The sequence below is a fragment of the Gopherus flavomarginatus genome, chromosome 3 (assembly GCF_025201925.1).
Source record: "Gopherus flavomarginatus isolate rGopFla2 chromosome 3, rGopFla2.mat.asm, whole genome shotgun sequence".
Classification (NCBI taxonomy): domain Eukaryota; kingdom Metazoa; phylum Chordata; order Testudines; family Testudinidae; genus Gopherus; species Gopherus flavomarginatus.
In genome coordinates, this window is record NC_066619.1 from 272664270 (window position 1) to 272690090 (window position 25821).

General features: G+C 46.3%; 1 protein-coding gene across 3 annotated transcripts in view; it reads right to left on the bottom strand.

Moving 5' to 3' along the window:
- The window catches only part of LOC127048168 (charged multivesicular body protein 3), a 55077-nt gene that overhangs the window by 15541 nt on the left and 13715 nt on the right, over positions 1 to 25821 (bottom strand). The window contains exon 1 of one of the 3 annotated variants that reach the window (XM_050947628.1): positions 5588 to 5724. The exons of 1 other annotated variant lie outside the window; for it this stretch is intronic. In XM_050947628.1, coding sequence (XP_050803585.1) covers positions 5588 to 5632 — 45 coding nt within the window. In that variant the 5' untranslated portion in view covers positions 5633 to 5724. Of the gene's footprint in view, positions 1 to 5587; positions 5725 to 22038; positions 24038 to 25821 lie in introns of those variants that run through there. One more of the 3 variants, XM_050947627.1, reaches the window with a different exon arrangement.

Genomic DNA, 25821 nt, shown 5'->3' on the forward strand with positions numbered 1-25821 from the left:
AGTTCAGCTCACAATACCTAGTTGTATCCATAGCGGCATCTCAAGTCAGCTCTCATCTCTGACCGCACAATCCAGGAAACAGCCCATCCCAGTGATCAGCAGGCAGCAGTCACATTGACACTGCAATTACCACTGAGGGGTCATATTCTGCCACAGCCCAGGACAGGCAGCCTGGGCACTTGGACAGCCACAGGGCGGGCAGGATGTGCAGCGGCTGACAGGGAGAGTGCGGCCATTCACTGGCTTGTAGCCCAGAACAGTAACAATGGCACACAATTGGGTAAAGCAATGCCTCCGAGACTCTTCAGCCCGCCCAGCTGTATCTGGACCTTTACGGCCTCCCAGCCCATACCTATAACCTACCTCAAAGTAGCACTTCCATTTGTATGAATGGCTGGTTAGCTGAAAGTTTCAGGTGTTCACCAGGACATCCAGATAAACAGAGGTGTACTTTATTTTTAAGAAGTGGTTCCTTTATGTAGCTTTTAGATGCATATTTTCAGAATCAATGCTTCAGAAATACAACAAACCTCTTTCCCCAGGGGCACAGATATCCTGCACTGATATAGCCACGTTGGCATGCATGACCCAAGAATCTCTTAATGCCAGTTGGCAAAGGGGCACAGATGGGGTGCATAGAGGTTATAAAAATGTCTTAATTCTGGCGCACACATCCTGGTTCACCAAAGACAGTAATGCAAGGTATCAAAGGAAAGCCTGGTCACGCTGGTTATGAATATCATGAAATGTATGTACTGCTTCTACGTAAGGAGCTATATACATGTAATAGAAACACGCTCTTACAGTTTGTATCACTATGAAAAAAATTCGTGATGGGGAGTTCACCTCACACCAATCCTGAAGGAGTTAAGATGGCTCAGAAAGGGCCAATGAGGCCACATTTGTGGAAGAGCCGGAGACTGGGAAGGCTAACTGATGAAGCAGCTTAGCTGGACAGAGGCTTGCTGAGCTCCTATGAAGCCAGAAAGTTTGCAGCAGCAAGAGACTTCATAATATTTAGACACTTTAACAGTCATAATGAGCTATGGGGAAGAAAGAAAGCTGACCTAAATGGTAAATGCTTGGGACAATTTACTGATATGCATACGTTGGTAATATTGACTACTGGAGCACCTAGTAGATTTAATTCTGTTTAATTTCTGTTTTAGATTTGGGAATTGCAACAAGTAATATAGGTAGTAAAAGCATAAACATGACAGAATGTAGGGAAGTGATCACTTCCCTAAACTTATTGAGTAACAAGGTTGAGGAGATGTCAACACACATATACAGTTCCAACACTGGTGTCATGGAACACGCCAACATTTATGGAGTGTGTAGACCAGCATGTCCACATCTGTCAGCTAACTCGGTGCAGAAAAACCTTTTGTCTCATTCCTGCTGCTATACAGAAGCAACATAGTGGCCACACAGAAGTGTTCACATTAGTGCAGAACTGGGTTCCACTGCACTTCCAGTCCTATCCATTGTTAAGGTGATGGACTGAGATGCAGGAGATCTGGTCCCAGCTCTGCCAGAGATTTGTGTGTGCCCTAAGACAAGTCACTTAATGCCTGCGTGCCATGGTTTCTCATCTGGAAAGCGCGGATTGTATTTCTCTATTTTACAATGGGTGTGACAAGGGAAAGGGCACAGCAGGCCTACTGACTCAACTGAGTAAATACATCCCAACTGCTGAGATTCCTAACTGGGGCTCCACTGTTGACACCTCTACCTCTCTTGAGTGAGGAAAAGGGACCATTGCAGCTGCAAGCAAAGAGGATGACATCATGCTGTTGACTCTGGGGTGGGAGAGTGGGGCCTGCCACTATCACTCCAAATAGGAGACAGAGCCACAGGGGATCCATCTTAATGTGAGCAGCCTTAATCCAGCCCTGTGTTCACCTACTGTACAGCACTGCCTATAATTAAAATCCATAGAAAACTCTTCAAATTTGGGTGCCCAAGTTTCCTTTCTGAAATGGTTGCACAATTCCACACTTCTAGCCACATGTTACTTTATTGCTGAATCTACAATAATCTCTGTCCAACCTAGAGTCACAACTTCACATCATATTGGCAGCATTTTTCCCCCCGTTGCTGAATTAGTAGTCACTGATCCCACACAGGGCAACAGAAGTTTTAGACCTGCTTCCCTCTGCTCAGCACAGTGCAATGCTTTTTAAATAATGTCTGTAGCACCACAGAGGTGCATGGTATATAAAGACAAGGAACTGAAGAATTTGAGCTAAACTATGCAAGGTTCAGCCAGAGGAGGAAGAGGATGGATTACACATCCACTTGCGTCAGTTTAACTAAAAGTATTTTTAAACTGATTTAGTTAAGCCAATGCAAATTTTTATGCAGACAGTCTTTGTTCAGTTTAAGAGTGCCCTATTTCAATTTGGTAAAGAGATGGATAAGCTAAACTGAAATAAACTATCCAAAACAAAATAGAAGTGTCTACACAGTGTTTTGCATTGGCTTAATCAAATCAGTTTAAAAACTGAGTTAAATGAAACTGCTTCATCTTCTGCATGTAGTCAAGGCCAAAGAAATGTGTGAATGTATTGTTAAGGACTGGCACAAGGCTTGACAATTTTGCCAGACATCTTTAAGCCATAAAATTAATTAGACAAGGTTCAGTACATTAGATGGCCCAGCAGTAATGTCTTGGTGAGAAGCCCAATTTCACTCTCAACACCACCCAACTTCTAGGAAAAAGGTGGGCATTGAGATTCTCACCAGGCTACCATCCCCAGACCCAGCTCAGCAGCTATATCTTTTGTGTTAGCCATCAGAACACATCTGATACATGTGAAGTTGTCCACCACCTTCTGGAAGGCAGAAGGAACTCCCAACTGTCTTCCTCTTCCCTCTACAGCAGGGGTTCTCAAACTTCATTGCCCTGCAACCCCCTTCTGACAACAAAAATTGCTACATGACCCCAGGAGGGGGGACTGAAGCCTGAGCCTGCTCAAGCCCTGCCACCCTGTGGGGGAGGAAGTCCAAAGCCAAAGCCCAGTGCCCGGGGGAGGGGAGGGGGAGCCAAAGCCCAAGGGCTTCAGCCCCAGACAGGGACCTGTAATCCGAGACAACTGCTCAAGGCTGAAGCGCTGAGGCCTCAGCCCCAGCCAGTAGGGCTTGGGCTTTGGCATCAGCCCCTTGCTCCAGCAAGTTTAAACCAACCCTGGCAACCCCATTAAAATGGAGTCCTGACCCACTTTGGGGTCCTGATCCACACTTTGAGAACTGCTGCTCTACAGCTTTCTGACTGTGGGGAGTGTGGTCAAGGAATCTATTACTGTACTTGTCACCCAAACTCCTGGCTACTATGAGAGGAGTGATGAAAAAGCCTTTCTTCTACTCTTCTCTGATTCCCAGGATCCAGATGTTGTGAGCAGGACAGATCTCTCTGCTCCTCTACCCAATTCCTAGAGCTCTTGCAGCAGCCATGAGACAGGGGGGATGGTCTCTGCTGCTCTAGTTTTCATTCCAAGCTCTCTTTTCTTTTGGGGAGGGGGTAAGAGGAGGAGCGGGAAGCAGCAGCTTTCTTCAGTACCTCTAATGCATCTGCTACTGCTCATAACTTTTCCAAACAGTAAGAGTAAAAATGACCCAATTCTTGATTATTGCACTGGTGCCCAAAGAGTTCTGGAAACCAGCAGTGAAACCATCCAGAATTTGCTTATTTCACTCTGTTACTGCATAAGAAAGCTAGGGGCAGCAGCAGCACAATCAGATCCTAGTACAGCCTGCTTGCAGACTCACAAAACAGTGCTGAATCCATTCACACTTGCGTTGCAAAGATAATCATGCAAGGCACAAAAGCTTTATTCCCCCCTACTCAAATCTGGGGGTCTTCAGAAGCTGATGGCTTTCTATTTACCAGGGAAAGAAGCCACTGGGAAGTGAACTCTTTGAGACCTGTTGCCCAGCTCCCTCTGAGAGAGAGCATCCAAAGGAGATACATTCCAGCATGCAATATGCCTTCTTGATCAGTACAACTCAGGCTGACAGAAGCAGGAGTCCTGGAGCGTAAAGGTTTGACCACCCAGGGAAATTGACCAGAATAGCTATTGCAGAATAGCTCCCCATTTGGCTACACATATGCTTTAATAAGAGTATCCATTCAAGAAGTTATTCTGGAACAGTTATAGTCCTTTCCAAAATAACTTTCCCTTACTGACAAGTCCTAATGCTCCATCTCTACCCAGGGGACAACCCAAAGGCCCCAGTATGCTCCAAGCCATCTCCATCCCAGTAGAAGTTAGTCAATGAAGATACCAGCGCCAATCCCTTGTGGACTATCAGTTACAGCCTGTTGCCTCTATGGGCCGCACCAACAGGAGTATGGAGACAGGCCCTCATTGGAGCCCCCATCCATCCCAGGAGGGGGCAGCAGCATCACGGACACCCCTCAGCATGGGTGGGACCTCGTCAACTGTGCAGCAGCCCTGAGATATTGGGGGCTCTATCCTCTCGGCAGCCAGCCCCACTCCCTCAGCATCCAACCCAGCCCCATGGCAGCCCCCCTTCAATCCTACCCCCTCCTCGCAGAACACCAGGCCCCATGGCAGCCACCCCCAACTCCGCCCAGCATCCTCACCCAGCAAAGCCCCCATCAGCGTCAACCCCCCTCACACACACACCCCGCCCCACTCTCAGAGTCTCCCCTGCTCCAGCATCGCACCCAACCCCAAGGCAGCCGCCCCTTCATACCCCCATCCCACTCTCAGAGTCTCCTCCCCCAGAACAGTGCCCAACCCCGGGGCAGCCGCCTCTACACACCTCGCCCCACTCTTAGCATCTCGCCCCCCCCCAGCATAACACCCAACCCCAGGGCAGCCGCCCCTTTACACCCCCACCCCACTCTCAGAGTCTCCTCCCCCAGAACAGTGCCCAACCCCGGGGCAGCCACCCCTACACACCTCGCCCCACTCTCAGCATCTCACCCCCCCCCCAGCATAACACCCAACCCCAGGGCAGCCGCCCCTTCATACCCCCACCCCACTGTCAGGGTCTCCTCCCCCAGAACAGTGCCCAACCCTAGGGCAGCCGCCCCTACACACCTCGCCCCACTCTCAGCATCTCGCCCCCCCCCCCAGCATAACACCCAACCCCAGGGCAGCCGCCCCTACACACCCCCACCCCACTGTCAGGGTCTCCTCCCCCAGAACAGTGCCCAACCCCGGGGCAGCCGCCTCTACACACCTCGCCCCACTCTCAGCATCTCGCCCCCCCCCCAGCATAACGCCCAACCCCAGGGCGGCCGCCCCTACACACCTCGCCCCACTGTCAGAGTCTCCTCCCCCAGAACAGTGCCCAACCCCGGGGCAGCCACCCCTACACACCTCGCCCCACTCTCAGCATCTCACCCCCCCCCAGCATAACACCCAACCCCGGGGCAGCCGCCCCTACACACCTCGCCCCACTCTCAGGGTCTCCCCCCAGCAGGGTGTTCGCCCCTTCACCGCCCCCCCCCGCCGAGTCCCTGGCCCCACCCCTAAGGCGCCCTTGTCTCCCACCCTCCCGGGGGACTTGGGAACGCGCCTTCTCCCTGGTGCCCCCCGCCCCGGCCCATTACCAGTTCCTTGGGCGGCTTCTCCGGCGTTTTCCCGAAAAGACCCATCGCTGACCAACAAAACAGCGACTTCCGACCCTTCCGGGTTCCCGTCCCCTCCTCCACACGCCAGCGACAAACATTGCGCAGGCGCAGCTTACCTCCCTCCTCCTGCCCTGTGACGCGAGGCTCATCCGCTTACCACTGCGCGCGCGGCCACACCACCACCGCCTCCTGTGAGGGAAAACAAACCCCAAGCGCCTGCCACTGCGCATGCGTCCAGTTTCCTGCCCTCCGCCCTCCCTCCGGGGCGTCTCGGAGGCAGCACTGCGCGTGCGTCTTTCCTCTGGGCTGGTGTTAAGACCGGTGTGTTCCTCCCCTCAGCCGCCAGGGGGCGTTTAGCTCAGGCTGCGGCTGAGAGTAATAGAAAAGCATGATGGAAGGAGGGGTGGGTGCGGAGAAGGGAGAGGAGGTGCATTATAATCTAAACCTAATCCTGGTGCTGGTTCTCTGTGACCTGGTCTACACTCCGCCTTTAAACCAAATTTAGCAGTGTTAAACTGATGTAACCCTGCACCCGTCCACACAACAAGGCCCTTTATATCGATAGAAGGGGCTCTTTAAACTGGTTTCTATACTTCTCCCCAATGAGAGGAGTAGCGCTGAAATCGGTATTGCCATGTCGGATTAGGGTTAGTGTGGCTGCAAATCGACAGTATTGGCCTCGGGGCGGTATCCCACAGTGCACCATTGTGACCACTCTGGAAAGCAATCTGAACTCGGATGCGCTGGCCAAGTAAACAGGAAAAGCCCCGCGAACTTTTGAATTTCATTTCCTGTTTGCCCAGCGTGGAGCGCTGATCAGCATGGGTGGCAATGCAGTCCCAAATCCAAAAAGAGCTCCAGCATGGACCATATGGGAGATACTGGGTCTGATCGCTGTATGGGGAAACAAATCTGTTCTATCAGAGCTCCGTTCCAGAAGACGAAAAGACAAAGCATTTAAAAAAATCTCCAGGCTATGATAGACAGAGGCCACAGCACATTGCTGTGTGACAAGCGTAACGGAAAGCCAAAGAATCAAATGGACGCTCATGGAGGAAGGGAGGGGGTACTGAGGACTCCAGCTATCCCACAGTCCCTGCAATCTCTGAAAAGCATTTGCATTCTTGGCTGAGCTCCCAATGCCTGAAGGGTCAAAAACATTGTCCCAGGTGGTTCAGGGTATATCTCGTCAATTTACACCCCTTCCCCCCACAAGAAGAAAAGGGGAAAAAAACACTTCTCGCTTTTTTTTTTTTTAATATCACCCTATGTCTACTGCATGCCGCTAGTAGAAGGGGTGCTGCAGCGCTGAACACCAGCATCCCCTTCCTGGTGGATAGCAGTCATATTGTACCATCTGCCACTGTAATCATCAGCCCGTGAGTGCTCCTGGCTAGCCTCAATGAGGTCAGCCAGGGGCACTTGGATAAAAATGGGAATGACTCTCGGTCATTCCCGGCAGATGGTACAGAACGGCTGGTAACCGTCCTCATCATAGCAACTGGAGGCTGAGCTCTATCAGCCCCCACTCCCTTGTCTAAAAAAAAGATTCTGTACTGCCTGGACTATCATAGCAGCTGGAGGCTGCCTTCCCCTCATTTTATCTCACTAAAAAGTCAGTATTTCTTATTCCTGCATTCTTTATTACTTCATCACACAAATGGGGGGACCCTGGAACGGTAGCCCAGGAGGGTTGGGGGAGGAGGGAAGCAACGGGTGGGGTTGTTGCAGGGGTACCCCCTAGAATGGCATGCAGCTCATCATTTCTACAGGATCCCTGGGGCTCTAACACAGAGCAGCTGTGCTCTCTGGTTCTCTAGTACACTTACCCCATATTCCAGGCAGGACTGACTCTATGTTTTGTCTAAAAATAAAGAAGGGAATGACCTGGGGAGCATTCCCATTTTTGTCCATGCGCCCCCGTCCGACCTCAGCGAGGCCAGCCAGGAGCACCCATGACAGCAGCAGACGGTACAGAACAGCTGATAACCGTCATCTCATCACCAATTTACAATGGCATAGCAGCCGGTGTAATAGGGATGGTAACCGTCTCTGCTACCTTGCAAAGGCAAATGAATGCTTCTGTGTAGCACTGCAGTACCTTGTCTGTCAGCAGCATCCAGTACACATACGGTGACAGCGACAAAAGGCAAAACGGGCTCTATGGTTGTCATGCTATGGCATCTGCCAGGGCAATCCAGGGAAAAAGGGAGCGAAATGATTGTCTGCCATTGCTTTCACGGAGGAAGGCTTGAGTGATGACATTTAGCCAGAATCACCCGCGACACTGTTTTTGCATTGGGATCTCAACCCAGAATTCCAATGGGCGGGGAAGACTGCGGGAACTATGGGATAGCTACGGGATAGCTACCCACCGTGCAACGCTCCGGAAATCGATGCTAGCTTCAGTACATGGACGCACACCACTGACTTAATGTGCTTAGTGTGGCCACATGCACTCGACTTTATACAATCTGTTTTACAAAACCGGTTTACGTAAAATAGGAATAATCCCATAGTGTAGACATACCCTGTTCTATCCAGCACCCCAACACCATCATTTGACATTGAATGGTGATGCCTACGTTTAGGGAAGAATCCTGTTGTCTTCAGTTACAGATGTAGTCCATGAACAGCACTTGGACTACTTGTTTTCTCACTATTCCTTAAACAAGTATCTGTAGCATTATTTATACAACACTACGCTGGTTACTGTAAAAGACCACTGCTAGCAAAATGGCATAGTGCAATTGAAGTGAATGGAGCACTGCCAATTTACAGCAGTTGGTGATGTTCCTGAAGTAACTTACAGTCTGCTCCTGCCATTGCTCCAGCACCTGTGTTGCCTCTTGTGTACAGTCTCCTTTACTTTCAATACAGTCTTGCAAAATTATTCTCAGGGCTGGTCTACACTACGGGGGTGAAATCGATCTCAGATACGCAACTTCAGCTACGTGAATAACGTAGCTGAAGTCGAAGTATCTAAGATCGAATTACTCACCGTCCTCACGGAGCAGGATCGATGTCCATGGCTCCCCATGTCGACGCTGCAACTCTGTTGGGGTTGGTGGAGTTCCGGAATCAATATAAGCATGTTCGGGGATCGATATATCGCGTCCAGATGAGACGCGATATATCGATCCCCGAGTAATCGATTGCTACCCACCGATACAGTGGGTAGTGAAGACGTAGCCTTAGAGCCAGTAACTTTAACAGACAATAAAATCTCATTAGTGTTTTCATTATCATCCATCATCATGAGGAAGCACAGGCAACTGTATAGAGCAGTACATTTAGATTTTTTTTTCCACTTCAAAGGAATGGACCAAATTCTCCCCTCAGTTGCACTGGGCAAGTCCGTAGAGGCAACCTGAATTGTCCCAGTTGAAATTAGAGCAAAATTTGGGATATTGCTTTTGAAGAGCTGCTGTTAGGGTAGGTCTCCTATAGGGTCTTGGGAAAGGTACCTGAGGCAAATCCTCATCCTTGCATCAGCCCCTTTAAGCCACACAAAAGGGACCCAGCACAGCATAACAGAGACTGTATAATCCTCATGTCTGTCTGGGAGGGGCTTAGGATCCCGCCTCACTTTTTATGTATATGCTGAGTTGGCATATCAGCTAAAATAATTTGCTCAGGAGATAGTGGTGGATGGAGGTGTTTATATCCTTCTAGATGTCTTATGGTTGAATAAGAAAGAAAACGGTAGTTATCACCTTACCCTCTTTTCTATAGCTCTAATCTAACTTGAATTGGACAAAGTTGCACAATTAAAATACTACATTTACTGTATATATCACTTATCCAGAAACAGCACTGTGGTTTAGAAGACAGGCTAGGACTAGTCCCATTTCACTAATGTGGAAAATGAGGTACCAAAGGGTTAAAGTGACTTGCCTGAAATTAAACAAGTTAATGAGAGTTGGGAATGAAAACAGGATTTCCTAATGGCCAGGGCCCTTACTCTACCCCCTAGGCCAGGCTTTTTATAATTTATTTCCTCAAGGAATCTTTGTACAAGAGAGAGCAAGGTTTCATCATATTTGACCCATTTTCTATCTCGCCTACAATAGCTAAAGCAGCATATTCTGAGGAGCTGATCTGTGTCTTCCTACCTACTTTAGGGTTTTACACTACAGTAGTAACTGAGTACCTTCTGCAAAAAACAGAGTGACGATAGCAAAGTGTCTAGTGGACTAGTACATTTAATCATTTACTTATTACATATACACATACCAGAAATATAGGATAGGGGTGGTACAAAGGTTTTTAACACCATGAGTTTGTCATGGGTACATTACTCACACAAAGCAAATGCTATGAGTCAGTTATGCAGCTGATCCCAGTTGAGAGCAAAAAAACTTTCAGGCTACACCATCATGTATTCTGTATATGCCACATATATTACAGATGAGCTATTTAGGAATATTTTAATTAATACAGACTTGTACAGGAGCTTAGGCTATCCCTCCTTTGGAATTAAAAATCACACACTTTACATTTTAAATAATTTTTTCTGTTAACCTGTATGTAGACCCAGATTGTGCGCCTTGGTGGGAAAACCCATGGAACGATTACATTAAAACCATGCAATTGGCACAGTAGTATTTTGTATCCATAGAGTGGGAAGAGGAAGTAGTCCTTCTAATCTTCAAGATGGCAGTGCATCCTCAGGGAGCCATGCTGCCATGGCCTCTGCTGTGTATGCCTGACTCTATTGCCCCTCCTCAGTAGGGGGTTGATACCTAATGGGAGTTGGTTTAAATTAGTGGTTCTCAACCAGAGACACACATACCCTGGGGAAGCACAGAGTTCTTCCAAGGGGTACATCAACTCATCTAGATTTTGCCTAGTTTTACAACAGGCTACATAAAAAGCACCAGTAAAATTTCATGCAGTGACTTCAGCTTGTAGACAATAGCTTCTTATACCGCTCTATATGCTAGACACTGAAATGTAAATACAATATTTATATTCCACTTATAATTATGGCAAAAATGAGAAAGTAACAGTAAGCAATTTTTCAGAAAGTGTACTGAGACACTTTTGTATTTTTATGTCTGATTTTGTAAGAAAGTAGTTTAAGTGAGGTGAAATTTGGGGTATGCAATCCTGAAGGGGGTACAGTAGTCTAGAAAGTTTAAATTTATGTAGATAGTTTAGAGTTCTCACATTACTCTGCCACTGATTTTGTGTGTGGCCTTGGGCAGGTCATTTCACTTCTCTGCCTTAGTTTATCGGTAAACTGGGGAATACCTACCAAGATCATGGCATGGTAGAGAGTGCTGGCTGGGAGAATTAGTCAATGCCTGTAGAAGGGTTTGACCATGTAAGGCAATACACCAGGGCTAAGTATTACTAAGCAGTGCAGTGAAGCAATACAGGATTTTTGGAACAAGGTAAAAGAAAAGGGCATTAACCACCCTACTCTTAATTACAGTAGCTACATAGCATTATACATACCTTCATTATTTAATTCCTAGAACAAGACCATTTAACACTTACAAATATTTATTGTTCATCTCAGTCTCCTTCCTAAATCCTACCCAGTATGAGCAGGTATTTTCTAGAGAAGAGTTCTGTTCATTGTTAGGAGTATTATTTATTCCAGTGCATCCGAGCTAGAAGAGCATAAGGACATTCTCTCGAAGTCTCTTGCACCTCATTAAGCCTATTGACCGAGTAGCTCAAAGTTGGTCATTTTGCATTTTCACTTGTTGAACTCTCACACCAGCCTCTTTCAGACTACAGAGAATAGGACATTGCACTTCTAAGACCCCTTTCACCCAAGGATTTCAAGACACTTTGCAAATATTAATGAAATGCAACTGAACAAAATACTTAACTACCCAAATTGTGCCAATCTTGTTTTATATTCTCAGGGTACGTCTAGACTATGGGATAATTCCGATTTAACATAAACCGGTTTTATAAAACATAGTATAAAGTCAATTGCAAGCGGACACACTAGGCACATTAATTCGGCGGTTTGCGTCCATGGTCTGAGGCTAGCGTCGATTTCTGGAGCGTTGCACTGTGGGTAGCTATCCCATAGCTATCCCATAGTTCCCACAGTCTCCCCCAACCCTTGGAATTCTGGGTTGAGAGCCCAGTGCCTGATGGACAAAAATCATTGTCGTGGGTGGTTCTGGGTACAGCCTCACCCCTCCCTAAGTGAAAGCAGCAGACAACCGTTTCGTGCCTTTTTCCCTGGGTGAACTGTGCACAGTACAGCAAGCATGGACCCCGCTCAGATCAACACCGCGATCGTGAATGTTGTAAACACCTCGCGCATTCTCGTGCAGTCTATGGTGAACCATGAACTGCAAAGGCAGGCGAGGAGGAGGAGGAGGCGGCGGCTACGGGAGCACGGCGACGAGAGTGATGAGGACATGGACACTGAATTCTCTCAAACCGCGGGCCCCTGCGCTTTGGAGATCCTGCTGGTAATGGGGCAGGTTCTAGCTATTGAACGCCGATTTTGGGCCCGGGAAACAAGCACAGACTGGTGGGACCGCATAGTTTTGCGGGTGTGGGACGATTCACAGTGGCTGCAAAACTTTCGCATGCGTAAGGGCACTTTTATGGAACTTTGTGACTTGCTTTCCCCTGCCCTGAAACCATAATACCAAGATGAGAGCAGCCCTCACAGTTGAGAAGCGAGTGGCAATAGCCCTCTGGAAGCTTGCAAAGCCAGACAGCTACCGGTCAGTTGGGAATCAATTTGGAGTGGGAAAATCTACTGTGGGGGCTGCTGTGATGCAAGTAGCCAAAGCAATCACTAAGCTGCTGCTACAAAAGGTTGTGACTCTAGGAAACGTGCAGGCCATAGTGGATGGCTTTGCTACAATGGGATTCCCTAACTGTGGGGGGGCGATAGATGGAAGCCATATCCCTATCTTGGCACTGGCGCACCAGGCCACCCAGTACGTAAACCGCAAGGGGTACTTTTCAATGGTGCTGCAAGCACTGGTGGATCACAAGGGACGTTTTACCAACATCCACGTGGGATGGCCAGGAAGGGTTCATGACGTTCGCATCTTCAGAAGCACTGCTCTGTTTAAAATGCTGCAGCAAGGAATTTACTTCCCAGACCAGAAAATAACTGTTAGGGATGTTGAAATGCCTGTAGTTATCCTGTGGGACCCAGCCTACCCTTTGATGCCATGGCTCATGAAGCCATACACAGGCAGCCTGGACAGTGGTCAGGAGCTGTTCAACTACAGGCTGAGCAAGTGCAGAATGGTGGTAGAATGTGCATTTGGCCATTTAAAGGTGCGCTGGCGCACATTACTGACTCGCTCAGACCTCAGCCAAACCAATGTCCCCATTGTTATTGCTGCTTGCTGTGTGCTCCACAATCTCTGTGAGAGTAAGGGGGAGACCTTTATGGCAGGGTGGGAGGCTGAGGCAAATCACCTGGCCGCTGATTACGCGCAGCCAGACACCTGGGCGATTAGAAAAGAACACCGGGAAGCGGTGAGCATCAGAGAAGCTTTGAAAATGAGTTTCATCACGGGCCAGGGTATGGTGTAACTGTTGTGTTTGTTTCCCCTTGATGAACCCCACCCCCTTGATTGACTTATTCCCTTTAAGCAACCCACCCTCCCCCTTCGATTACAGCTTGCTTAAGGAAATAAAGTCACTATCGTTTAAAAATCATGTATTCTTTATTAAAAAGGTCATTATAAAAAGAGGGAGAGAACTGACAAGGTAGCCCGGGTGCAGTTTGGGAGGAGGATAGGAGGGAAGGAAAAGGCCACCAAAATCATTTCAGTGTAATGACAGCCTTTTGGTTGGGCTGTCCATGTGGGTGGAGTGGGCGGGTGCAAAAAGCCTTCCCCCACGCGTTCTTACACATCTGAGTGAGGAAGATATGGAACATGGTGAGTACTGAGGGTGGTGACACAGGGGCTGCAGCGGCACTCTGTGACCTCGCTGCGATTCCTGAAGCTCCACCAGATGTCAGAGGATGTCAGTTTGATCACGCAGCAGCTCCAGCGTTTCATCCCACCACCGCTGATCTTCCTGCCTACACCTCTCATCTCGAGCGTCCCTCCTGTCCTCACGTTCACTGGCATCTTTCCTGTAATGTGATACCACGTCCTTCCACTGATTCAGATGAGCTCTTTCATTGTGGGTTACTTCCATGATTTCCGAGAACATTTCGTCTCACGTCCTCTTCTTCCTCCGCCTTATCTGAGCTAGCCTTCGGGATGGAGTAGGGAGGCTTGAAAAATGTGCAGTTGCATGAGGGAGGGAAAAAGGGAGAGAAGTATTTAAAAAGATACATTTTACAGAACAATGGTTATACTCTTTCACAGTGAACAACACTATTCACCTTATATAGCACATGTGATTTCACTACAAGGTTGCATTTTGCATCTTAATTTTGAGTGCCTGGGCTCTGGTGTTACAGATCTCACAGATGCAGGTCCGGGCATCAGAATTCAGCTTGCATGCGGCCATGGTAAGCCATTGTCTTCCGGCTTCTGCAGCCTTCACTTCCATTTGCAGAAGCCACCCCCACCCCACCTCCAATTCTCTAGGATGATCGCTTTACCCCCCCCCACCCCCCACCGCATGGCTGGTATCATGGAAGATCACTGCTAATCACCCCCCTTCCTCCCCACCGCGTGGCTGGTAGCTGGGAAGATTCCTGCTAGCCAAACGTGAGAAAGCTCCTCCCCTCCCCCTGCTCGGCTACATGCAAGGAAGGATTTCTTGTAAGCAACAGGCAAACACCCCTCTCTGTCCCCTTAATTAAATTCCTGAATTTCAACCAGGTTACCATGAATGATATTACTCCGCTGAGGATAACAGTGCGAGATAAAGAACGGACCATACGCAGCAATCACAGGAAACTACAGACCAGTTAGTTTAACTTCTGTGCCAGGGAAGATAATGGAGCAGGTAATCAAAGAAATCATCTGCAAACACTTGGAAGGTGGTAAGGTGATAGGGAATAGCCAGCATGGATTTGTAAAGAACAAATCGTGTCAAACTAATCTGATAACATTCTTTGATAGGATAACGAGCCTTGTGGATAAGGGAGAAGCGGTGGATGTGATATATCTAGACTTCAGTAAGGCATTTGATACGGTCTCGCATGATATTCTTATAGATAAGCTAGGAAAGTACAATTTAGATGGGGCTACTATAAGGTGGGTGCATAACTGGCTGGATAACCGTACTCAGAGAGTAGTTGTTAATGGCTCCCAATCCTGCTGGAAAGGTATAACAAGTGGGGTTCCGCAGGGTTCTGTTTTGGGACCGGTTCTGTTCAATATCTTCATCAACGATTTAGATGTTGGCATAGAAAGTACGCTTATTAAGTTTGCGGACGATACCAAACTGGGAGGGATTGCAACTGCTTTGGAGGACAGGGTCAAAATTCAAAATGATCTGGACAAGTTGGAGAAATGGTCTGAGGTAAACAGGATGAAGTTCAATAAAGATAAATGCAAAGTGCTCCACTTAGGAAGGAACAATCAGTTTCACACATACAGAATGGGAAGAGACTGTCTAGGAAGGAGTATGGCAGAAAGAGATCTAGGGGTCGTAGTGGACCACAAGCTTAATATGAGTCAACAGTGTGATACTGTTGCAAAAAAAGCAAACGTGATTCTGGGATGCATTAACAGGTGTGTTGTAAACACGACACGAGAAGTCATTCTTCCGCTTTACTCTGCGCTGGTTAGGCCTCAACTGGAGTATTGTGTCCAGTTCTGGGCACCGCATTTCAAGAAAGATGTGGAGAAATTGGAGAGGGTCCAGAGAAGAGCAACAAGAATGATTAAAGGTCTTGAGAACATGACCTATGAAGGAAGGCTGAAGGAATTGGGTTTGTTTAGTTTGGAAAAGAGAAGACTGAGAGGGGACATGATAGCAGTTTTCAGGTATCTAAAAGGGTGTCATCAGGAGGAGGGAGAAAACTTGTTCACCTTAGCCTCCAATGATAGAACAAGAACCAATGGGCTTAAACTGCAGCAAGGGAGATTTAGGTTGGACATTAGGAAAAAGTTCCTAACTGTCAGGGTAGTTAAACACTGGAATAGATTGCCTAGGGAAGTTGTGGAATCTCCATCTCTGGAGATATTTAAGAGTAGGTTAGATAAATGTCTATCAGGGATGGTCTAGACAGTATTTGGTCCTGCCATGATGGCAGGGGACTGGACTCGATGACCTCTCGAGGTCCCTTCCAGTCCTAGAGTCTGTGAGTCTATGAGTCTATGAGACCATAAGCAGCTATGCTTTGTCATGCAATGATACCCCATTACTTGCTACATGCATGGCGTGGTAAAGTGTCCTACCATGGTGGACGGAACAAGGCTACCTTGCCCAGAAACCTTCTGCAAAGGCTTTTGGAGTACCTCCAGGAGCGCTTCATGGAGATGTCCCTAGAGAATTACCGCTCCATCCCCAGACATGTTAACAAACTTTTCCAGTAACTTTACTGCCCGCGAATGCATCCCAAGCCCTCAGGGCAAATCAATCATTAAAAAAAGCTTGCTTTTAAAACCATGTTATAAATTTACAAAGGTACACTCACTAGAGGTCGCTTCCATGGCTTCACTGTCTGGGCTAGTGGGTTGGGAGGGCTGGGACGGTAATTCCGTCTGGGTCAGAAAAAGATCCTGGCTGTTGGGGTTGACGGAGTGCTGTGTGCTCTCTGCAAGCTCGTCCTCCTCATCTTCCCCGTCCGCATAATCCTCAGGCATGGCTGAGATTACAACCCCCACTACGGAATCCAAGGACAGGGGTGGGGTAGTGGTGGTGCAGCCCCCTAAAATTGCATGCAGCTCAGTGTAGAAGCGGCATGTTTTCGGCCCTGCCCCAGACCTTCTGTTTGCTTCTTTGGTTTTCTGGTAGGCTTGTCTGAGCTCCTTAACTTTCACTCTGCACTGCACTGAGTCCCTGCTGTGGCCTCTCCCCATCATGGCCTTGGAACTTTTTTCAAATGTTTTTTCATTTTGTCTTTTGAAACAGAGTTCTGTTAGCACTGAATCCTCTCCCCATATAGCGATCAGATCTGGTACCTCCTGTGCGGTCCATGCTGGAGCTCTTCTTTGATTCTCAGGAGACTGCATTGTTACCTGTGCTGATGAGATCTGCGTGGTCACCTGTGCTGATCAGCGCTCCTCGCTGGCCAAACAGGAAATGAAATTCAAAAGTTCGCGGGGCTTTTCCTGTCTATCTGGCCAGTGCATCCGAGTTCAGATAGCTGTCCAGAGCGGTCAGTGGTGCACTGTGGGATACGGCCCAAAGGCCAATACCATCGATTTGCAGCCACACTAACCCTAATCCGATATGATAATACCGATTTTAGCGCTACTCCTCTCGTTGAGGAGTACAGAAACCGATTTAAAGAGCCCTTTATATCAATTTAAAGGGCCTCGTAGTGTGGACGGGTGCAGCGTTAAATCGGTTTAACACTGCTAAAATCAATATAAACACGTAGTGTAGACCAGGCCTCAGCCTTTCGTCTGTTCTTGTGTCTTTTAGATTGTAAACACTGGGCTAGGGAGTGTCTCTGTGTTTGTATAGCATGCAGCATAATAGACTCAATCCTGACTGCAGCTACTATAACAAGAGTTTAATATAATAAAAGCACCCCATTGCTTCTCAGCTGAAATGGCCAACAAGGATACCAAATGAGGTAGTTTCTGAAATAGACATGTCCACTATGAACTAGACTGAGGCCATGAATTTCACATAGGCAACCAAACAGATATTAGATGCCAAAGATTTGAGTCAATACTGTACCTACTGTTCACGATCTAGAGACCTACAGCAGCAAGACTCTCTCTTATTACCATAAAAGTCATCCTACCAAAACTAGTGTGTCTGTGTCCTCTATGTGCCTCCTTCTGACTGTCCAAACTATTGTCTTATTTTTCAAACAGAAATAGATTTATACAGCAACAGTGAGCATTAGAACAATCTTTGGCTGAAACGGGCATCCACTCACTACTGCCTGCAAATCAAGGACAGTACCTCTCCTCCAACAAATATTGGTCTTAGTTTTCACATTACACAACAACTTTCTGTAACCCACAGTGTACACTTAGCCCAAAGGTGCACTCTGCCTGACCATTACTGCAGTAGTGTTGTATAGAACTGTTCATCTTAGGAAAGAGATTACTGAGGGATATGATAGAGGGCTATAAAATCCATTAATGACATGGAGTAAGTGTTATTTATTCCATCACATATCACAAAAACCAAAGGTCACCCAAAGAAATCAACAGGCAGCACATTTAAAAACAAACAAACAAAAAAACAGAAGTACTTCAGCACACAACACAGTCAACCTGTGGAACTTGTTGTCATGTGATTTTGTGAAGGCCAAAGCATAACTGGGTTCAAAAAAAGAATTAGATAAGTTCATAGAGGATAGGTCCCTCAATGGCTATTAGCCAACATGGTCAGGGACATAATTCCATGCTCTGGGTGTCTCTAAAACTCCAACTGCCAGAAGCTGAGACTGCACAACAGAGGATGGATAAATGGTTACCCACCTTTTTGTAATTGTTGTTCTTCGAGATGTGTTGCTCACGTCCTTTCCATTGTAGGTGTACGTGCACCCATGACGCAGCCGGAGACTTTTGCCTTAGCAGTACCCATGGTGCCCTCTGGAGTGCTGCACACATGGCGTGTTATACCAGGTGCCGCCAGCCCTTTGCCCTCTCAGTTTCTTCTTGCCGACAACTCCGACAGAGGGGCAGGAGGGCAGGTAATGAAATGGACATGAGCAACACATCTCAAAGAACAACAGTTACAAAAAGGTGGGTGACCTTTTTTCTTTAAGTGCTTGCTCATGTTGATTCCCTTGTAGGTGACTCACAAGCAGAATCCACAGGGGTGGGCTTGGAGTTCAGAGTCTTGCAGATTGGAGTATTGCTCTGCCGAAACCAGCATCAGCATGAGCCTGCTGGGTCAGCACATAGTGTGAAGCAAATGGACAACCAAGTTGCAGCATGGCAAAATTTCCTGGATCAGCACCTGAGCGAGGAAGGCCACAAATGACGCTTGCGCCTTAGTCAAGTGGGCTGTCAGAACTGCTGGCGGAGGAACCTTCGCTAGCTCATAACAGTAGCGGATGCAGGCCGTGATCCAGGATGAGATTCTCTGGGTAGACACTGGGTAACCCTTCATCCGGTCTGCGACAGACTTACGGAATGGTTTCGTCCTCTCCATTGTGATAGACCCAGGCCAACTGGGTAGAGCAGAATAGCAGAAGGCAGATATACTGGCCACTAGATTAACAATTTTCTGTTCCCTGACTGAACAGAGCAGGGGCCGGTCCAGGCTAATGAGAACATCTGACTCTAATTAACCTGCAAAGAGTCAGGTGAGGCCATTCAATTAATGTGACCACCTGACTCTAATTAAGGCCCTGCTGATACTATAAAAAGGGCTCACTCTAGTCAGACAGGGAAGAGTCAGGAAGCCAGAGGCGAGGAAGTGCAGCTGAAGGACTGATTACTGAAGACAACCTCAGACCATAGTTAAAGGAGCCCTAAGATAAGGATGAAGAAGGGAGAAGCAGGAGAGCTGCGGGGAAGTGGCCCAGGGAAATGTAGCAACTCTGGCAGTGAAAGGTAGGCCGCCAACAACTGCTACCATTGGGGTCCCTGGGCCGGAACCTGGAGTAGAGGGTGGGCCCGGGTTCCCCCCAACCCACCACTACAGGAACATCTCCAGGGAGGGGATGTCAGGCCCCTGTCAGGACAGGAGGCTGAACAGAGACTGTGGGAGTTCCCTCAACCTCCTTGCAGGCCTACGATGAAAAGGGCTCAGTAGACTGTAACCCTGGCCCTAGAGAGAGAGAAAGGCTACATGGAGGGTTACAGTGAGCCATTGAGGCTAGCATAACCCGCCTAGAAGCGCAGGACCCACGGGAGCAAAGGTCAGAGCTCTGCCACACTATGTAGAAGGCCAGTGCTCACCTGATATCCAGGGTACGCAGCCTGTGTTCCTCATCAATAGCATGAGGCTTTGGGCAGAGGACCGGAAGATATATGTCCTGACCAGTATGGAACTGAGACACATCCTTGGACAGAAAAGCTGGGTATGGACACAGCTGGACCTTCTCCTTATAGAAGATCATGTAAGGGGGCTCCACCGTGAGTGCCCTGATCTTGGACACCTTACGGGCTGAAGTTCTAGTAACCAAAAAGGAAACCTTCCAAGAGGAAAGCAGAAGGGAGCAGAAAGCCTCGGGCTCAAACGGGGGGTCCTGTGAGCCTGGACAGCACAAGGTTCAGGTCCCAAGGAGGGACCGGGTCCCGGGCATGCAGGTAAAGACATTCCAGACCTTTCAGGAACTGCGCCATCATGAGATAAGCCAATAGTGACCTGCTGTGAAACAGAGGATGGAAAGCCAAAATAGCCACCAGGCAACTCTTGACTGAAGACAGCGACAGGCCCTGGAGCTTCAGGTGTAACATAGTCCAGGACGTCCTGCAGGGGGCCCTCTTCTGCCCAGATGTGGTGAACCGAGGCCAAACATATGAACTGCTTTCATTTTGCTACGTAGGTAGCCCTGACGGAGGGCTTCCTGCTGCCCAGCAGGACCTACTGGATATCAGCGGAACTCTGCAATTCCTCCCCGCTCAGCCATGCAGAAACCAGGCCACCAGGTGCAGCGCTGCCAGGTTTGGATGCAGCAGGTTCCCATGGTTCTGGGACAGCAGCTCCAGTTGAAGAGGCAGCTGCAACGAGGTGGCTGCTGAAAGACTCGACGCATGGTGAACCAGTGCTGATGAGGCCATGCTGGGGCAACGAGGATGACGGTAGCTTTGTCTTGCTTCACCTTGAGCAGGACTTTGTGGTGAGATTAGAAGGCCCTGCTGAGGCAATTCGCCAGGACGTTCTTGGCAGCAGGCAAGTGGGTGGCCACCAAATGAATGGTGTGCCGCACACAAAAATCCCACAGGCTGAGCGCTTCCCGACAGAGGGCTGAAGACCTGGTGCCACCCTGCCTGTTGATTTAGTACTGTCCATCAGGACCTGCACACCTTGCCTACCAGGTGGGGCAAGAAAGCCTGGCGTGCCAGGCAAACCCTCTGAGCTCCCTGACATTGATATGAAGGGGTAGGTCATGTTGCAGCCAATGGCCGTGGGTGTTGAGCTCACCCTGATGCGTACTTAATATAGGGAAGGGGTTCTCAAATGGGAGGTGGTCATGAGGTTATTACATGGGAGGTTGTCAGATGTCAGCCTCCACCCCAAACCCTGCTTCACTTCCAGAATTTATAACAGTGTCAAATATATATATTAAAAAAGTTTTTAAATTTATTGGGAAGCGGGGTGTGGAGGGTCGCACTTAAGAGGCTTCCTGTGTGAAAGGAGTCACCAATACAAAAGTTTGAGAACCACTGACATAGGGTCAGTTATTTCCCTAAGGTGAATATGGGACACCTGGTAAAATTAGTCGTATTCAAGCAAGTTCAACGGCATTCAATCATAACTATGCAGTACAAATGTTCAAACTAACATCAAGTTGACTGAGCCTGTTAAAAAAAAAATACTGCATAGTTGGATTCTTTTTATTTAGCTTCTTATCAAAAGGTTTTTGTACTGAAAGTTTCCATGCTGGATTTTCAGCTAGATGATTTTTGACACGTGTAAACAAAATACTTTCATCCATTTTATGCATCAAAGGTCATATACACATACACTTTGCCACTATATTAAGCACCCATCCTCCCCACTGCTGCTCGCACTGTACACACAGGAAATAAGAAACAGTTGGACTTTGAAATCTCAAACTTGTTATTTAAATAAACAGTAATATAAAAGTTATTTTAGTCATTATGTGACAATTCTATGCTATGCTTAGTACAGTGGATCTCATACTAAGCTCCACATGCACTTATGGCTGGCTGTAGAACGAGACACAAAGGACCAAGCAATGGAGGGTTATGAGGGGAGAGTGGAAGATCCTCTGTCATAGACCTTTTACAAAGTGGTCTGCAGAATGAACTGCAGAATGAACTGCAGAACCACTGGTCTAGCAGAATAGCACACAACAGCAAAAAGCAGGCTCAGAAATGCTTACAAAGGAGAACTCTTCAAGCCAGGGACACATTGTCTTCCAGTGTATGGCAAGTGTCTAGCACATTTTTGGAACTACAACAATAAAAGAAATTATTCCACCACTAGAAAGTGGATCTATAGGTCTTGCTGCAAGTCTGAAATAGTAATGAGTTTAATGAGTCTTGCTGCAAGTCTGAAATAGTAATGAGTTTAAATGGCTCTGAGTGAGATAAGGAGTCGTACTTACTTATTTTTGCATTTCTTCTGTATACAGAGACAAAAGTTGTATTATGTTTTTATTTGTCTTCACAGCTATGTAAGACTGGTGACATCTGTAGCCATATGCACAGAATATTTATCAAAAATAATATTACAAATCTGCTGCCTTCTCCTTTTAAAATAATTTATTTTACGGATTTTTAAATGGTACTGTCATATAACATACATTATTCAACAAAGGCGAGCTGAACAGACTCTAAAAGAAGAAACTCAAATTATGCAATTATCTCAGATTAGAATTTCAAATGTTCACCCAAACCCTAATTTGTAAACTTTTGCTGGAATACACTTTTGTTGTAGGCTTGATCTTTGTGCTTACAAAAGCTGCATTAAATTTCCAAATGTTGTAAAGGAAAAAATAATTAATTGTATCGTAAATATGCATTCAGTTTCAACATACAAGGCAACCAAATGATTCTGTCATTAACATTACCATCATGTATATTTTAGTTCACTGCACTAACATTTAAACTAAAACTTCAAACCACAAAATCTTTAAGTGACTAACATTTAAAAGGCCAGCTGTAATATACTGAAAGCTTACAAAGGACATTAGTACACAGCTAAGATGGGGTATCATTTGACAAAGGCTGCTTTTTCTTATAAGAAGCCCATCTACAAACTGGGCAGCAATGTCGCCCCCCAGCTAACCACATCACGATGCAATTCTGATGAAACACATGACCACATGGTAAGCCCATTAGCAGACATCCATTTTCAAAATTCTCTAGACACACAACACATTCTGTACAGTGCAACATATTAGAAGGCCAGGCTGACCAATCTTCTGTAGTGCTATATGATCCATACGACCTCGCTTTCCTTTCATACGGCTCGTTATGACAATTTTTATTGGAACATGAACAGATCTCAGCATTGCACTGAGACTCTCCTTCACTGAGACTGTGAACTGTACTTAGCTCATCCTCAGATACTTCTTTTTCACCACTCAAGACATCTTTGCTTTCACTGTCTGAGTCACTTTCACTTTCTTGAGAGGCTTCCAACATTTCCTCTTCAGAATGGATGCCAAGACATTTAAACCTCCACATTGGTAAACTTTTTATATAATCAGTTGGTATCAGAGGGTGAAGCCATAAATCAGGGAAAGCTAATCGCTCCAAGAACAAATCTGGCTCGTCGTCCCAATCTGATTCATAGGGGAAGTGTTGAAAAGAAGCAATTGGGTGGAACAAGTAGCTGGTGTACCAGTCCCACAGACTTGACAGCCATTCCAAGTTATTGGCATTTATTTCATCATTGTTGTTCCGTCGTCTTTTTTTCTCAAAGTAATCTACTAGTAAGCCATGACCCAGGTAAGTGCTGAGGAACAGGGCTGGGTGTGATGAGTAGAACATCCAGTCAGCTCTCACCCATGAAGCCAGAGTAGTTGTATTAGAATACCTGAAGAGTTTTAAACTATACTCATAAAAGCTATCTAAGTAAGGTAACTGCAAAAAGCCCAACACAGGTAGCCAAGAAATAATTAAGAGAGAATTATACGTCCCTAAAGTGCTTATAAGAACCACAAAACGCTTTATAGTAGCACCTTGTGTGATAAATAGGTCCATCCAAGCCATCAGATTAACCAGTACTAAGCTTAAAACAAATAAGTCATTAACTTCAGGTTGTATTGAGCGCAAGAAGGAATCCATGGCCCGTAAGGATATAAATTCACCAGTGTTATTCCCATACCTATAAATTCCCTCTGGAGTTCTAAGTATGTAGCATGGTGTCTTATAGATATCAATCTCTGCCATATGACTCTTGTTGTCCCAGTTTTCTACCTTCACAAAAATAAACTCAACTCTTCCAGTAAACTTTACACTTAGTGCAGAAAAGAAAGCTGGAGGCTGGTCAAGGTTTGCAAACAGGTATATTTTCACCCGATACTGGTCACTTTTGTTCCATTCTTCTTTTAAATGTTCAGAGTTGTAGATAGTTTTGATCCGAGAAGCTGCATGGGCTGTTATCCACTTGAAAATGTGCTCAGCTTCAATTTTGCGTCCACTGTATTCTTTAAGCATCACTTTCCCCTTGGAGGTACTGGTTTGTGGGACTGACATAATTAGTGTGGATCTCACCCAGCCTCTTCTCCTGCAGTATCTACAAAGAAAATAGTGGATAAGACTATGCAGTTTTATATTTCTAGGACAGTAGTCCTTAAATTTTGAATGCAAGTCTGATGATTATCAGAGGCCCTGAGCACCTGCACACAGCAAAATAAAGGGGAAGTGTGTGTGCTCAACACCCATGGAAACCTTTCCCCACTCCCAGAGCCTGCTGTTATAATTCTTCTACTTTCCCACCTACTTCACAAGGGTGCTGTGGGGTCTCAAGAGGATGTGTAAAGCATTGCTGATGAGGAAAGTGCTAAATAAGGGTTTATTATAGGTAATAAAGTCATGGATCATTGATATCAAAGTTCTTATAGTAGAATTTGAAACAAAACAAAAAAAAAACGTGCTCACTTGAGTGTTAAGTAGAAAGCTTTAATTTTAGAAGTGATTAAGTTCCTAGGCCTTCCAGTTGTAGAGATAACCTTTACAATTTAAACAGACGCAGCGCTGCTTTCTTGACTCTGCAAACTAACCTCCGAGGTGGTTCTGCTGTTATTCATAGCTTTGTCAAGAAGTAGCAGAGTGAAGTTAGCAAGATTCTGGTCTGTTTCACTGCTGCTTTGAAGAGAGAAGAATCATGTAATTTTACTCTTTGGCTTCTTGGGAAAGCTATGAGCCACAGAGGCAGGTACTGAAGCTATTCAGTGGGGTGGAAGACATAAAAAGAAGCACTGTTAAGGGAAAAAAAGAGCAGAAGCATTCTGCCAGGAGGCTCTGGACTGAAGTTCTACAAGAGAAAGCTTCTCTGCTTCCCAGTTGGCTGAAGGAAGGGAAGGGAGACTGACTTCAAACAAACACCTACTAGCCCCAGTTTGATAAAGACTAAGCTCCCAAGAGGGTCCACAGACAACTCCCTGTCAGATTTCCAAGAAACTTTTCTAATCCCAGCAACTGTGGTGCTGGTCTGGTCAGTCAGGTGTTGTTCCTGGAACTCACTAGTGACCTCTTCCCCCACAAATCTTTTGTATCAGCCTGTGACTAATCAATTTAGTTAGCAGGTGTCTGATAAACTTTTCAAAGCAACAATAACTATAAACACAGCCATCTGCCTCTTTTTCCAAACCTGACAAACAAGTTCTGCAAAGGAATAACAGCAGGAAGACTGGCTCACCTTCCAAATAATCTAGTCCCTTTCTATCTGTAGTCATAGTTTTGAGCAATTATTTTTAAATTCTCCATATAAAAAAAAAAATTAATCGCTGCCACCACAAAAAGAAGTTAACATTAATTTTGGAAAGGCCACAAGACATTATGCCAATAGCAAAAGAATCTTAACTGATGATGATGCTGGTGCTCTTAGTGGGAGTTTCAACTGTTGTCTGATGAAAATTATTCATGAGCATTTATTCAGCAAGACAAAAAAGCTTAGAATACAATGTTATTTTTAAATAAAATCTAACTTAAAGAAATAAAACTAATATTTGATCACAATGTGAAGACTAGTCAGAAATTAAGTACACGACTAGATGATCTAATGGTGTCTTCTGAACTTAAACTCTATGAATCTATGAATCCTGCCTCTCATTTTTAAGATGTTTAAAGTTTAAAAAATTCATATAATATTAGCTTGCACAAACACTTATAATCTAAAATTTCTCTCATCCTATTCAGTTTAATACTTCTGTAAACTTTTAGGATTAAGACCATATAAGAATCATGCACACACAAACTACTCTTCCTGTAGTCCTCTGAAGGAAGTGACCACTGATGCCTGCTAAGTGATAAGGATTTTATTGGTTTACAGTTATGTTCAAGAACCAGAGTCTCTGG